The sequence below is a fragment of the Felis catus genome, chromosome D1 (assembly GCF_018350175.1).
Source record: "Felis catus isolate Fca126 chromosome D1, F.catus_Fca126_mat1.0, whole genome shotgun sequence".
NCBI classification, from domain to species: domain Eukaryota; kingdom Metazoa; phylum Chordata; class Mammalia; order Carnivora; family Felidae; genus Felis; species Felis catus.
This window is the reverse complement of record NC_058377.1, coordinates 81,400,174-81,414,208: the sequence shown is the minus strand read 5'-3', so window position 1 is coordinate 81,414,208 and position 14,035 is coordinate 81,400,174. Positions and strand designations below refer to the sequence as shown.

The 14,035-nt window shown below is 34.7% G+C and overlaps 1 protein-coding gene across 3 annotated transcripts in view; it reads right to left on the bottom strand.

The window, feature by feature from the left end:
* The window catches only part of ANO3 (anoctamin 3), a 426,276-nt gene that overhangs the window by 13,056 nt on the left and 399,185 nt on the right, over positions 1–14,035 (bottom strand). For all 3 annotated transcript variants that reach the window (XM_023239658.2, XM_023239659.2, XM_019812199.3), the window contains 4 exons: positions 10,770–10,867; positions 8,071–8,204; positions 7,015–7,167; positions 3,640–3,787 (listed from right to left, as the gene is read on the bottom strand). In XM_023239658.2, the coding sequence (XP_023095426.1) occupies positions 3,640–3,787; positions 7,015–7,167; positions 8,071–8,204; positions 10,770–10,867 (533 nt within the window). The remainder of the gene's footprint in view (positions 1–3,639; positions 3,788–7,014; positions 7,168–8,070; positions 8,205–10,769; positions 10,868–14,035) is intronic.

Below are 14,035 nucleotides of genomic sequence, written 5' to 3'. Positions count from 1 at the left end.
GTGCTGACTGTGCACAAGCATCGTGCCAATTACTTCCTATGTGTTAAAACTCTATAAATATATGTCTTATACATGCAAATCACACTATCTGGCTAATTATTAATTATAATTATAATTAAGCAGCCAATAGAACAGCATGTGTATTTGTGATTTAACTTATTCAACATATATTTATTGAGGACCTATAATTTGTTAGAAAAATTCCTAGATGATTGGTATTTGACAGTGAAAAAAACAAGTAGAAATTCCTATCCTGATGGTGAGGTATTAAATTGTAGTCAGAGTTAAGTTTTACAATAACCTTAGAACATGTACATTATCAATTCCATCATATAAAGAACTAAGTTTTACAGAGACTAACTTCCTCCAAGTCTATAATTCTCAAGATTTTTGAGCTCAGCTAACCTTTAAATTTTTAAAAAAATTACTAGGATCTCAAGAACCTTTTTGCATGAATGTGTATGCATTGCTATTCACACATTATAAATTAAAATAAATTTAGAAAATATTTATCTATTAATTCATTTAAGATAGTTTATCAAATTCATTACAAATTGATATAAACAGCACATTTTTAAAGGAAAATAGTGATAAGTTCCAAAAAATATAGTAAGAAGAATGACATTGTTTTACATGTTTGCAAATCCTTTGATGTCTGTCTTACTGGAATACAGCTACATTCTCACATCTGTTTCTGCATTAAATCTATTGCAGTATGGTGTTTTAGTTGAAGAGTAAGTAGAGAATCTGGCCTCACATAGATAAGTAGTTGAAACAAAGGATATTTTAATAGCACTTCAAATAATTGTTGATAGTTTTCATGGATATTACACCAAAGTTCTACCTGTGCCATTTCTTAAAGTTTAATTGCAACGTGGAGTCTTAAAGTATCAATAAACTTTTTATATGGATTTTACATTAAAATCCACAGGTCTATCTTGTGTTTTGAAGTCATATTTTATCTATGCATAATTTTGTAACCTTAAATATGGGTCATCTGGGAAATATTTGTTTCTTGAATTATGCAGATCTTCCAAATATTGTTATATTTTTACTACAGACTACGAAAAGCATAATTGTTAATATCACCATTGATTTTTATCAAGAAAAATCTGTAAGTACTGGCAAACTTTCAAGGTCAGTGGTAGATAAAATTATCTAAAATTTTGATTTTCACTTTAAAACCTGAACTTTATTAATGGCAACAAATATGTCAGTTATTTTTCTTAAAGTGACAAGCTAGCTTTGTCCATTTTCTAGAAGAGTGTCTCCTACATACTCCAGTCTAATAATCATAGTTTATCTGGAAATCATTATATCACAATAAGAGCATTTTGTGTAGTTTGCAAATCCAACAATCATGCAAGTGGTTTACTCTGAGATGAGCATCACCACACTTTAGCATATAGGAGAAGTGCTTTATCACACTTTGCATTTTGTCACATGGAATACTGAAAAGACATTTATTCAAGGCGGGGGTTTAATAAATGTAATAATTATTGTTTCATCAAGGACATTCTGAATTTTCTTACTGGCATTTTCTAAAATGGTGGTTATACAAAGGAATACAGTCATTGCTGTTTTTGGTACCACTGCCTTCAGTTACGCAAAGCCACAAGAGCATTTTATCCACTATAGCTTTCGTATCATTTGTACTAATGTCATTATAGCAAACAAACTAAGAATATCTTAGTATTATTATGAAAACAATATCGGCCTTGTGGACTCTGAAGGACACACATGTTGAAAATCACTGCCCAGAACAAATGGCCATTCAAACCTGGATTCCAATGTACATCTATCTCATTGTAAACCTTGAATTCTGAAGTACAGGACTGCACTGGTTTTACTCCCTTGCCTGTCCATCCCAGACCTCATGATTTGTCATTTTAACCTCTCTCTTGCCAATACCCTCCTCTCCACCGCCATTTTGTCCTTTTGCTATCTTGGTCTGAAAAATTCTGATCTGAATGAATCTACTCCAGCTTAGCTGCTAAGCATACCTAGAAAAAATTAAATAACAGGATGGTCTTAGGAATGTGCAGTTTCAACCTCGTATAAGCCCTCTACATCTCTTCTTAAAGTTATTCTACATCTAGTCACTGAATATGGAGATGTCTGGTGCTATCTACATGAAAAGCAGGACTGGAAATGAATACACAGCAGATAACCAACCACTTTCATTTTCACCTGCCACTAGATGGAAGCAAAGACAGTAGCAAACAACACTTCTAAGGAAGAGGGTTCCCAAACATTCCTACGTATTATAAACTCTTAAAATCCACTTCTAGACTATTTTAAATTAAGAAAAACTTTTTTTGGCTTTTCACTATTCATGCTAAAAGTAGCTTATTTATATTGTCTTTTACAGTTCATAAAATGTTACTTTAGACACTATTTCTTTATTAAGGGTCCAGATTGATGATTGTGCCTTTTAGTAAAAGGCAGTAAGAATTTCAATCTAGGGTGTTTGCTTTTAAGTTAAAGTCCCTTGACATGACTCCAAAATACAAAATAAGATTTTATGTCTTTATTACTTCTCTTTGAAAAACTGAGATGTTTATGTTCAGAAAGGCGTCTCAGTGTTCTGAGAAAACATCGGTTCATCAGTAGAGCTAAGGGTTGATTTCATCGTAAACCAGAGCTCAGCATCTTGGGGCACATGCCCTGCATCTACATGAGACGCATGCTCAAACCTGCCCCTGAGGTAGGACTGAAGTGGCTTCTCCTATCATTGCTTTATCTCCCATAACTTCTTCCACTTGTAAGGCTAATCTGCTGCTGAAACTCCCATTTCTATTCTCCATGGCTAGTGCTCTCTGACATTCTTTCCTAATACTTGCTTTCAAGAAGGAAAGATGTGAAAAACACATTTCCCCTAAAACAGTGGTTGTAAAATGGGTGATTTTGTTCCTCAGGGGACATTTTGCAATATCTGAAGACAATTTTAGGTTGTCCCAACTTGAGGAGTAGGAAGGTTGCTATTTGTATCTACTGGGTAGAAGCCGAGGATTCTACTAAATATTCTATGATGCACAGAAACACCCCCACCATCCCTGCAAGTAGAACTATCTGGTCTAACATGTCCATAGTGCAGATGTTGAGGAACCCTGCTCTAAAGCATGGATTCAAATTTTAATTTCAAAGGAAAAAAAAAAAGGACACAGATCCAGGGCAATATTTTCTGCACCTTAAAATCCCTAGGTATAAATTCCTTTTGACAACTCTCTCATCATGTAGCTGACATTTCCTTCATGCACTGTATCTCCTACATACTAGCTTTATTCCCTGTAGCAATTTGATTAACCAGTGTGGGCCCAATTTTTCCATCTATATAGTCAGAAGATTGCATTGCATGATTTCTAATGTCTCTTCCACTTCTAAACACATTATAATGTTTTTTAACATTTGGATACCAGTGATGGCATTTACAAGTAAAAACAGAGAGAGACTTCACAATCTTTGCATAAAAAACACTGTTGCCCTTTTTATTCCGCTTGATTTCATCCAATAAGCACACTTTAAGTGCAATGATCAAAAACACTAACCTTAACGGTCACAGAACAAAACTTCCCAATGAGTTCCCATTTCAATCACAAACAAAATATATAAGAAAAAATGTGTAAATTTCAACCTTACTTTTCACCATATTCAAAGCGACTTGCACAGGGGCCATATTTGTATTCATAGACAAAACGTGGGATGTAATCAGATGTAATAGCAATTACAAACGCATTGGTGATAACAGCCAATATACCAATTCCTTCAAGAATTCCATACCAGATACCTAGTAGGAGAAAGAGTAAAGATAGGAAATAAAATAAAAAAAAACATTAAAACCCTCTAATGAGTCTTCTTTGGAGAGAATGTTTTACTTATTTTGGGACCCCAGGTCTGTTCATTGTTTCCTTCCTTAGCACAGTATCTCAGTACAGTTTGGAATCTACTGAATACTTTTCCACAGAGGGAAGGTAAACCTTACCTAGAGAGATCTGAAAATTAAAATATCATTAGGAATTGTTTCAAGTACCTTTTTAAAGTAAAAGTGCAAAACTAGTTTTGCGTCAAGACCCAGGACTTTCCCAATCTGGTATAAAGACACACAAAAAAGCTTTTAAAATTGTATACAGTATCCATATAATATTGATTGTAGTCAAAAGTGATATTTGAAACAGGATTAAACATTGTTTTAAAAGTATTGATAAAAAAAAAAAAAGAAAAAAAAGTCCTGGAAGGAAATACTCAAAAGTGCTAAAGGTAATTAGATAGGATGCCAACTGTCTCCAACCCTCATCCCTTTTCTTTGTTTTTCAAAATCTTTATGTTTCATTATATTGAGTTGTAATGAAAAAAATAAAAATAAAAAATACATGACATAAAAAATCATGAGACAAGAAATCAGAATCCATTAAAACATTTGAATACATCAAAATTTAACATATAGTTTTACAAAAGTAACAATATTCAGTGAAAAGAAAACAATCGCCAGAGAGAATATGTTTGCTTCACAAAAAACAAAGGGTTATTGTACAGAATACACACAAAAATGTCCTACAATTTTAATAAGGCAAACTACCCAAGAGAAAAATGGGCCAAGAATACCAATGAGTAATTGCTATGAAATGAAAATAATCAATCACTAGTTGAAAATTAGCATTTCAGAGAAACACCTTTCAAAAAAATAAGATTTTTTTTTAATCTATCAGATTGTAGGAGATTTGAGTCTCTTACCATCCACTGCTATTGAGGGACTGTGGGAACAGAAACCCTTTGGAAAGTAATTGTTTGAAGTAGGACTTGTTACAGTATTTGTGGTGATTAATCTGATATCTTTTAAAATTAAAATGTGAATACATTTTAATCTGGTAGGCCTTATTTTGGGGATCTGTACAACAGAGTTACACTATTCTTACACATCTATGGATATGTGATAGACAATATATATAATATCTATGTCTGTGTCTATATTTACACCTATATTTATTCATAGTTATATTTATGAATGTTTATTCCCTGCTTGGGACAACTAAGTAAATGACTATACAACTTATCATACATCTATTATGAGTATTATTACACTATTAAAATGAATGACACCAATATGTTTTGAGCTAGAGGATATTCATGAAGAAAAAAAAATGCAGAATCCATAAGTGTACAATTTTTTGTATATTTGTACGAGCAAGAAAAACACTGACAAAGTGTAATGCCTAGCTGATATCACTCACGCCCTGAGGTAGAAGGGACAGGCAAAGAGGGAAGATGAATATTAATTATTTTTATACCTTTTGTTGTCTGGTTTGAGCAAGACAACCTACAACAGTTAACAAAGTAATAAATTTTGCATTGGAAAGTACAATAAACACTAATTAAGCCTGGAATGGGGTTTGATTTTTCTTTTTTGATTTATTTTCCAGATTTTCTTTAATGTGCTCATATTACTTTAATAATGAAATAATAAATATATTTAAATTAAATAATAGTAATAATTTTAGTTGTTTTAAAAAATGGGAACTCAAGTTGAATAGCATTCTCTGCAGGTTAGTAGTATATTTGAAATAAACTTTGTTGACTGTGGAGTATATCTACATATATATGTACATATATATAATTAACTATATGTATATATATATATATATATATATATATATTTATATAATTAACCAAAAAGATAACTTTGCAATATTAGCCAGAAAGTTCCCGAAAAGGAGAAGGAAAAGTATGAATTTGCTTTTTCATATACTTAGAATTTCTATTACAAAATCACAGTTTATTAAAACAGTATGCCAAAAATAAGTAGTCAGATCAAAGGGACAAATGGAGATTCTAGAAATATACCTAAGCTTATATAGAATTTAGTATCTAGAGATAATTCAAACAAGCTAGGAAAGATGAAGTATTTGATAAATGGTTTTGGGAAAATTTGCTACTCTTTAGGAAAAAAAAAGCTGGATACCAATTTCAACCCCTTTATTAACAAATTCCAATTAGTTCAACAATTTAAATAAAACCACAAAGGGCTAACAGATAACCAAATAACATAGACATATCTAAAATACATGGTGAAAAAAAAATGCATGGTGAAAAACTGGGAGTTCTAAAGGACTTTCTAAGAATGCCAGAAATAATAACTATAAGAGAGATATATCAATGTGATAATATACACACTTTAAAAACTTATTCATGATAGAGTGAAAAGTTAAAAAGCAGCATTTGAAAATGTTTGCAACCTATATATCAAAGGTTAATATTGTGAACATGGAGATAAAGATTGCCAAATCAAATATAATAGACAAACTTCATACACAGTTAGTAAAGAAGAAATACAAATGTATTTAATCTCATAGTTATAAAAATGTGGGGAAACATAACAAGATCACATGGTTTTCTTCCTCAGATTTGTGAGGATGAACAACAGTAAAAAAAAAGAACCATTCTTATACCTGGTAGGAGTATCAATTGTTACAGTATTTCTAGAGAACATGTTGAGAAATTATCAAAATTTTAAATGGATGGAGGGCATTATGCTAAATGTCAAAAAAAATTAATGTGTATGCTCTTTGACATAGGATTTCCATTCTAGAAATGTATCTTGAGGAAATAATCAGCCAAAGTATGTATGAAGATGTATGTTCACCTCAGTGTTGTTTATAATAGGAAAAACTGAAGCAATCTAAACATCTCTATTTAAGGGAATGAGGTTTTAGAAATGTCACACAACATGTAATAGAAATTGGTGCAGGAATTATAAAAAATGAAGCAGAGCAATTTTTATTAACATGGAAATGTGTATATGAGATCATTTTTAGTTATAAACAAGTTCATGAAATAGCATATTTAGTATAAACATACTCCCAAGTAAGTTAGTGTTCATTTCATTATTTTGTTAACCAAAATTGTTCAGTTTTTGTTATAGTTGGAAGGGAACCCCAACAATAGAAACCCACACGGTGCTAAGCTCAAGGCACCTGATGGCCTTAGCAATGCAAGAACCATTTAATTCCTGAATCTTACCTATGTCAGTGGCTCGAGCCGGCAGAGGCCTCCGCCACTGGGTGACAAATTTGTAGGCATCCAGCCTGATCTCAATGATATTGTTTAATAAGGCCAAAAGAGGGGCCAGAGGAAAAGCCGCAACAAAGATTGTGGTAAAACCAAACTGCAAAACTGTAAAGGGAGAGCATTACAAAATTAGTAATACAAACAATATCATTTCTTGAGTGCTTTCCTTGTGCCATATTAGGTACTTTACATAAATTGCCTTTCACCCTTTCAATATCCCTACAAGGTAAATATGCTCATCATATTTTGCGACTAAGAAAATTATAGCTCATACATGTTAAGTAAGCTTGCAAAACGGTAGATAGCTAAAAATCCTAAAACCTGCACTTAAACTCTGATCTCAACGGATTGAAAGTTTATGTGCTTTCCACCCCTAGGCCATGCAGCATGAAGAAAGAGTGAATAAAAAAAAAAAAAAAAGAAGTCAAAGAGGAGGGCTTGAAGAAAAATGCTTAGCTCTAAAAGGGACCCAAGAAACCTAATCTTGTCTTTTTTTTTTTTTTAATACATGAGAAAAAGTAAAGTCCAGAGCAAAAGTAAATGTCAAGACAATACACAAAGATTTTAACAGCTGGAGTGGGAATCCTTATTTTCTTAATATAAATAAGTGGGTTTCTCAATCGAACTCATACCAGGTCTGTGCAAAGGTTTATTGTACGAAATAATTATTGCTTTATCCTGGCAGGATGGTATGTTATTGACACAGGAATGGATTCTGCTTTATTTTGTTCCTTTTAAATACCTACACTAAAGCTAGGTATTCTACTATGAGAAAACTCTTCATTTTGGTCAAATGTTACAGCTAACAGAGGACAGAATCTGTGAGCCTTCCAAGGACAATGTTTTAATCTCTTCTCTAGTTATGTTGAGATAAAGGTACAGATGTATTTTAGAATGCCTGGGGTTGGAAAGGACAGAGATGGTTTTCTCTCTTAAACCAAAGCCTGTGTGAAGTAACAAAAGAGTATCAAGAAAGCTAAAGAGCTGTGTAGAAGTTTCTTTCCTTACCCATTTCTAAATACTCATCCATAAGTCCATGAATATTCATGGGCTGCAGATTCCAATCATTTTCCCACTGAGGTATGGAAGCATCTTGTACTCCTCGCTTGATTTTATGTCGTGACCACCAGTTCTGGATCAACCTATATCACAGAACAGACAAAGGCTTTTGAGCTCTTAGGTAAGTATGTAGTAAACAATTTGTAGTGCATTAAGAAAAGACAAATATCACTACTCTGGAAGTACACTACGCATTTCTGGGAATTAGAGATATTTGCACGGTCTCAACTTCCAAGTTTAAGATGAGAGAATAGGTCTCAGCCTTCCTAGATCTTCTAAATGTCTACATATGTATCCAGGATTTAATTCCTCCCATTACACTTAGGTGCTTCCTGATACTTATTAGATAAATACCCATTTCTGATTCCTTCCTCCACTCCAACCTATATAAATACTTAAACTTCCATGTTGCCTATTTGATTGGATCTGAGCTCTTCACTGCTCATAACCCAAAATCAGCTGAGCTGTGCTCTTGAAACACAAGTAAAGTCATGTTTCACATTGAATAACTGAGTCCTAGTTAAGGTTTCAAGAGATATAGGTTCTAGTCCCTATCCTGCAATGTATTAGTAAGTCTATTCACCTCTGAGTTTATGAATGTGAAGGGTTTGAGTATTAACAATTACATTCTGTTAATATAGTGAACAATAATTTACAGGCAATGGATCTGTGTCTCAGTCCATTTAAAAGACTTGGAAAGGAATTAACAGCAGTATTTCCCTAGCGTAGGGGCAATCTTGAAATTACATGGCACAGAAATATCCCAGTATGCGTATAGCGGGGACATCTGGACAATTAATTATTTCAAGGGTTATATGACAATTACCTCTAGAATGAAGTGAATCCTACAGGATTCAGTGAATAGTACCTCAACTCTCACATATAATTAATTACATATCTATACTCAGTGGGTGTTGAAAAAACAACCATTGATCCAAAAGTCAGGTAGTTCTTCAGTGTATGTCCCATGGAAGTTGCCTCTGGGACCTCATGAAGATGGAAAAGGGGCTGGGTGTTGGGATTGAGGCAGGCCTGGTTGGTTCAGTTTTATTTTCTTCGGTCTGCTTAAGATTTTACTTTAAAAAAGAGAACCATGTTATGAAATTTTCAAAATTACTGTTCAGTGACTGGTTCACTCCTGCTGGATTTGAAAGAACACCAACAGAATGCCCCTTACCATTGTACATTTGGGATTTGATATACACAATCCAGGCTGACCACTTGGGCAAAGCCATCGTGAAAATGTGCTATCCAAAGTGTGTGATATGTACAGAAGTACACAGAAAATGATAACAATAGCCATTCTAAATAAGATAATGACTACTATACCATCTTGATGGTGCTTATGAAGCTATTTATTTCACGACACATCAGATCTTGTGGTAGGCACTTGCTCCCTAATCTCTTCAGCTATTTTCAAATGACATTCCCAAACCCTACGTCTCAAAGAGATGAATCAAGGATAGGAAGGGATACGAATGATGGGGTGGGCTACCCAATCTTCTATCCCTACATCCCTATGCTCTCTTCATTTACAAGAGATTCATTTTCATCCCTTTGGAATATTGAGGATCTCTTCACAAAAAGGCTCAGTTGTTTATTAAGGTTAAAGACCACTCGGTATCTCATGCAATCTCCACAAATCCCTTATTTTATAAAAAAAATAATGTCAGAGAGAGGTGAAGTAAATTATAAGCATCTTTAGCAAGAGGCAGAGAAAGTATTTGAACCAGGTCTCAGACATTTCATAGACCATGCTCTAACTGCCTAATATGTCACATAATGTCTCATGGCAGATTTCAGGGTTGATATCACTTCTCCGGTCCTAAGGTCTCTGCTCTGAAATGTCCTGATACCATTTGTAAGCCAACAAGGAAAAAGAATGATGGGATAATTTGATGACTAAACCTAAGCTATTTATATCATCAGTTAACTAGTCCTTCTATGGTCAAGAAATTCCTCAAAATAGTCATGTTTTTAACCTTGATTAGGCCTTACAGCTTCCATATGACATTGTTTTACATACACTGTATTCCAGTGTATTTGGAAGAGTAATATTATTTTATATGATATAAAAGTAGGCATTCAACATGTCAGCATTTCACAGATAGTTAAACCCTATCTAAAGAGACAAAACAGAATACTATATATATATAGTTGTTTTCACAATCAATCCTATTCTAATGACTTTTTTTTGGTGTAATAAAGAGTACAAGTCCTCCCTATCCAAAATTGTATCTTTGTTTTATTGTTTCTTGATCGAGGAGCATGAACAGAGGTTCTCTTTGTTAAACAACATCTGCCTTGGTCTTTTGGTAGCCAGAAGAAACCAGAGTTATTTTTATCCTTAAGAACCTGTACTGTCAATAGTGCTTTAAAAATAGCAAAAAACATCTTAATATGTTGAACAGAGTACTGGGTACTTGACATACACTATTTCCTTTACTCCTTACCAGTGTTCTCAAGGCACATACAGCCATTGATACCCTCTTGAGATGTGAAAACTGAGGCTCAGAAAAGTTAACTAACTCACACATGGTCACACATTTGGCGAGCAGCAGGGAGGGAACTGAACCTTCATCTGTCTAGTTAACCGGCCCCAATAAGGCAAGTTTAAATAAGGCAAGTTTAAAAAATAAAGTGCTCACGGGTATCCTAGTTCCATGAAGTTGTTCCATATTTGCTTCAAAAACATGATCACTCCCATCTGGAGGCAGAGGTCTATCAAACAGCCACTGGGATGACACTGAAACAGAACAACAACTATGATTTTGCTCTTCTCAGTTGGTTACACATCCCCACCTTCAAACTGTACAGCAAATTCTAAAACCAGGCAGCACTATCTCAGTGCATAAAGAAAATAAAAACAAGGAAGACAGAACATGTATAAGGCACCTGATAGGGATGTTTTCAGTAATTAGAGAAGAATAGTGATCAAAGTTGTAACAGCAATAACAAGAAATCAAACTTTTAATGAGCACTTACTATCTGCCAAGGTCTGTATTAGGCATGATCCTATTTAATGATTGCTATGAATACTATATATCTATTAACAATCAGGAGATAGAAAAATGTGTAAGTTAGAATAAATTTTCTGTCTTACAATAATTTTAAATGTAGAAAATTTGCAAAGATAGTACAGAGAATGCCCGTACGCACTTCAGTCCTCCATTGCCCCTTATATATCACCAGGGTATATTTGTCAAAGCTGAGAAACCAACATTCTCTGATGTTTTCATGTGTTTAACCTGGGCTTACGTGTTTTGAGGATGGAAGATCACAAACATAAAGTACCATTTTCATCACATTCCATCAGAAGCTACATGCTCTCCACACGACATCACTAGTGACATTAATCTTCATCACTTGGTTGATACAGTGTTTGCCAGGTATTTCTACTGTAAAGTTACTCATTTTGCCCTTTCCCTGTTCTTTTCTGAAGTGAGTCATTCAGTCTAGCCCACTCTCAAGGTAGGTAGCAGTTGCTCTATATCCTGAAGAGGGAATATCTACCTCGAATGTATTTTTTAGTGATAAGAGCATGCCACAGAATGGCTTGTCAGTATGACCCAGTTTTGCCTTCTCTGTGGCTCTCTGCTTTTTCAGATATGCAATAAAGGGTAGCATTAGAAACCCCCACAAACAAAAATGTGATTGCAATGAACATTGCAACTAATGTGTTTTGCTTGAAAACTTTGCACTGTAGAAGACACTTGGGTAGGAAAGCGTGGGTCTGTTTCTTTAGAAATGGGTTCCTGTCCTGCTCATAAGAACAATAGTCACTATAGCTTTGATCCACAGTTTCTATTTCTATCAAATTGGTACCAGTGGGACTTCAAAGGGAACAGATAATTAGGACACGAAGAGCCTGGTTTTCTGGTTCCAGCCCAGTAATTTAAAACTCCCTAAACTGAGCCAGAGAGAGGGCTTGCCAGCGGTAATTTTTACTGTGTGGAGAAGTCTCAATTCTCCCATGTAAGCCTGCCCTTTCTTTCTAGGATTAATTCAGGACCCCCTAGTTCTCCCACATATATATGATAAGTGGGTTCCGTACAACGTCTGAAACAGAATAATTACTAAGCTACAGAGGCAGGCATAGACCCCAGTTGCAAGCGGAAACTTTTTTTTTTAATAGACTCAAAGATGTAAATTAACTTGTACAAGGTCATATAGTGTAGACTGTTGGTAATGGAACTGAACACCTTGGTCTGTTGCACCCTAATCCTCTACTCTTGTACATAATATTAAAGATGAATTCTATTTACCAAGTGTGTTTGTTGCCTTGAATACCAGAGCATATTATTATGTGGAAAGGGAAAACAAAGACCATTATAGAACCATGTGATTGGCTCACTCTCCACAGTCATAGGCCAAAGTGGCCTGGATGACAGGCCATTTTTAATTTTGTTAAAATTGAGCCTTTATGACTTTGTGGTTTATAGGGCATAAATAGTTTTTGTGGGTCTGCCCCTCTCATATAACGGTTCCCTCTGGAGAAATATAGTCCTTCAACTCTAAAATTCAATTGGTAAGAAAGCTTATACTTTGAATGAGTAAAAGAGTATAAATGAGCATGCAGGAGACCCAGGCTTTCATTCCCTTTGCACCTCCCCCCCCCAAAAAAAATCATATGACTGTGGACAGCCTAGAGCTGGGGGCCTTAACATATGTTTCTCATTTGCTCCTCCTGAGAACCTCATAAGATGGGTGTTGGTATCTTCATTTTGTAGATGATAAAGCTAGGTGACAGACAGGACTATCAGATTCTGATACCCGTGTTCCTTTCACATGAAGTATGTTTACTCTAAATCCAATTTACATGTGTGAGTCAGCAATCATTCAGCCATCTCTGATCCAAATCAATTGCCTTTATGTTTTCGATTGTGCCTCTGTGTTATCCCAATGGTGGCTGGAAAGCACAATGTTCAAAGCGCAGACTCTGATGCTAGGTTGGTTGAATCAAACTGATGACTTCATCAATTTGGAAGTAGGTTTCTATAATTGTAGGCAAATTATAGAACTTGTATCAATTTCTATTTCCTTTTCTGTAAGATGAGTATAATAATAGAATTTATGCATTAATACATCTAGAACAGTTAGGGACAATTGCTGGAATGTGCTGGCATATAGCAAGCACTCATTAAATATTAGCCATTATTAACATTTTATATAGATTTACATAACATGATTTAAATTTTTTTTAAACGTTTATTTATTTTTGAGACAGAGAGAAACAGAGCATGAACGGGGGAGGGTCAGAGAGAGAGGGAGACACAGAATCTGAAACAGGCTCCAGGCTCTGAGCTGTCAGCACAGAGCCCGACGTGGGGCTCGAACTCACGGACCGGGAGATCATGACCTGAGCCGAAGTCGGACGCTTAACCAACTGAGCCACCCAGGCGCCCCAGATTTACATAACATGTTTATGTGAGATATTATACAGTATAGTATGAAGAAAGGTTAGTATAGCCAATTCATAAATGTTTTAAATAAAACCGAGGTACTCTTCTTTGTTTATAGTAGCTACCACTATTTGTACCAGGGATTTTACATGCATGATCCAGTTTTATCCTCCTATCACCAATACTACTGAGATAGTTATTCTTATCACAATTTACAAAAGAAAAACCTGAGACTTAGAGATACTAAAATCATGCATTTGGGTGGGACTGAATTAGAATGTAGATCCTCAGACTCCAAAGACAAAATACTTGTTATATAACACGGCTATATTCTTTTCTTCAAAACTATTAACATCATCAAGAAAGGAAAAGGGCGTCTTCATTTGTATACCCCATATTACCCAGTAGGGTGCTGGAATAGAGTATGTGTCAATAAATGCTTGTGGTATGATTGAATTCAGAGAGTCAATTTTTATCTTCCATTAAGTAGATTTATGTGTACAGTTCTAGAA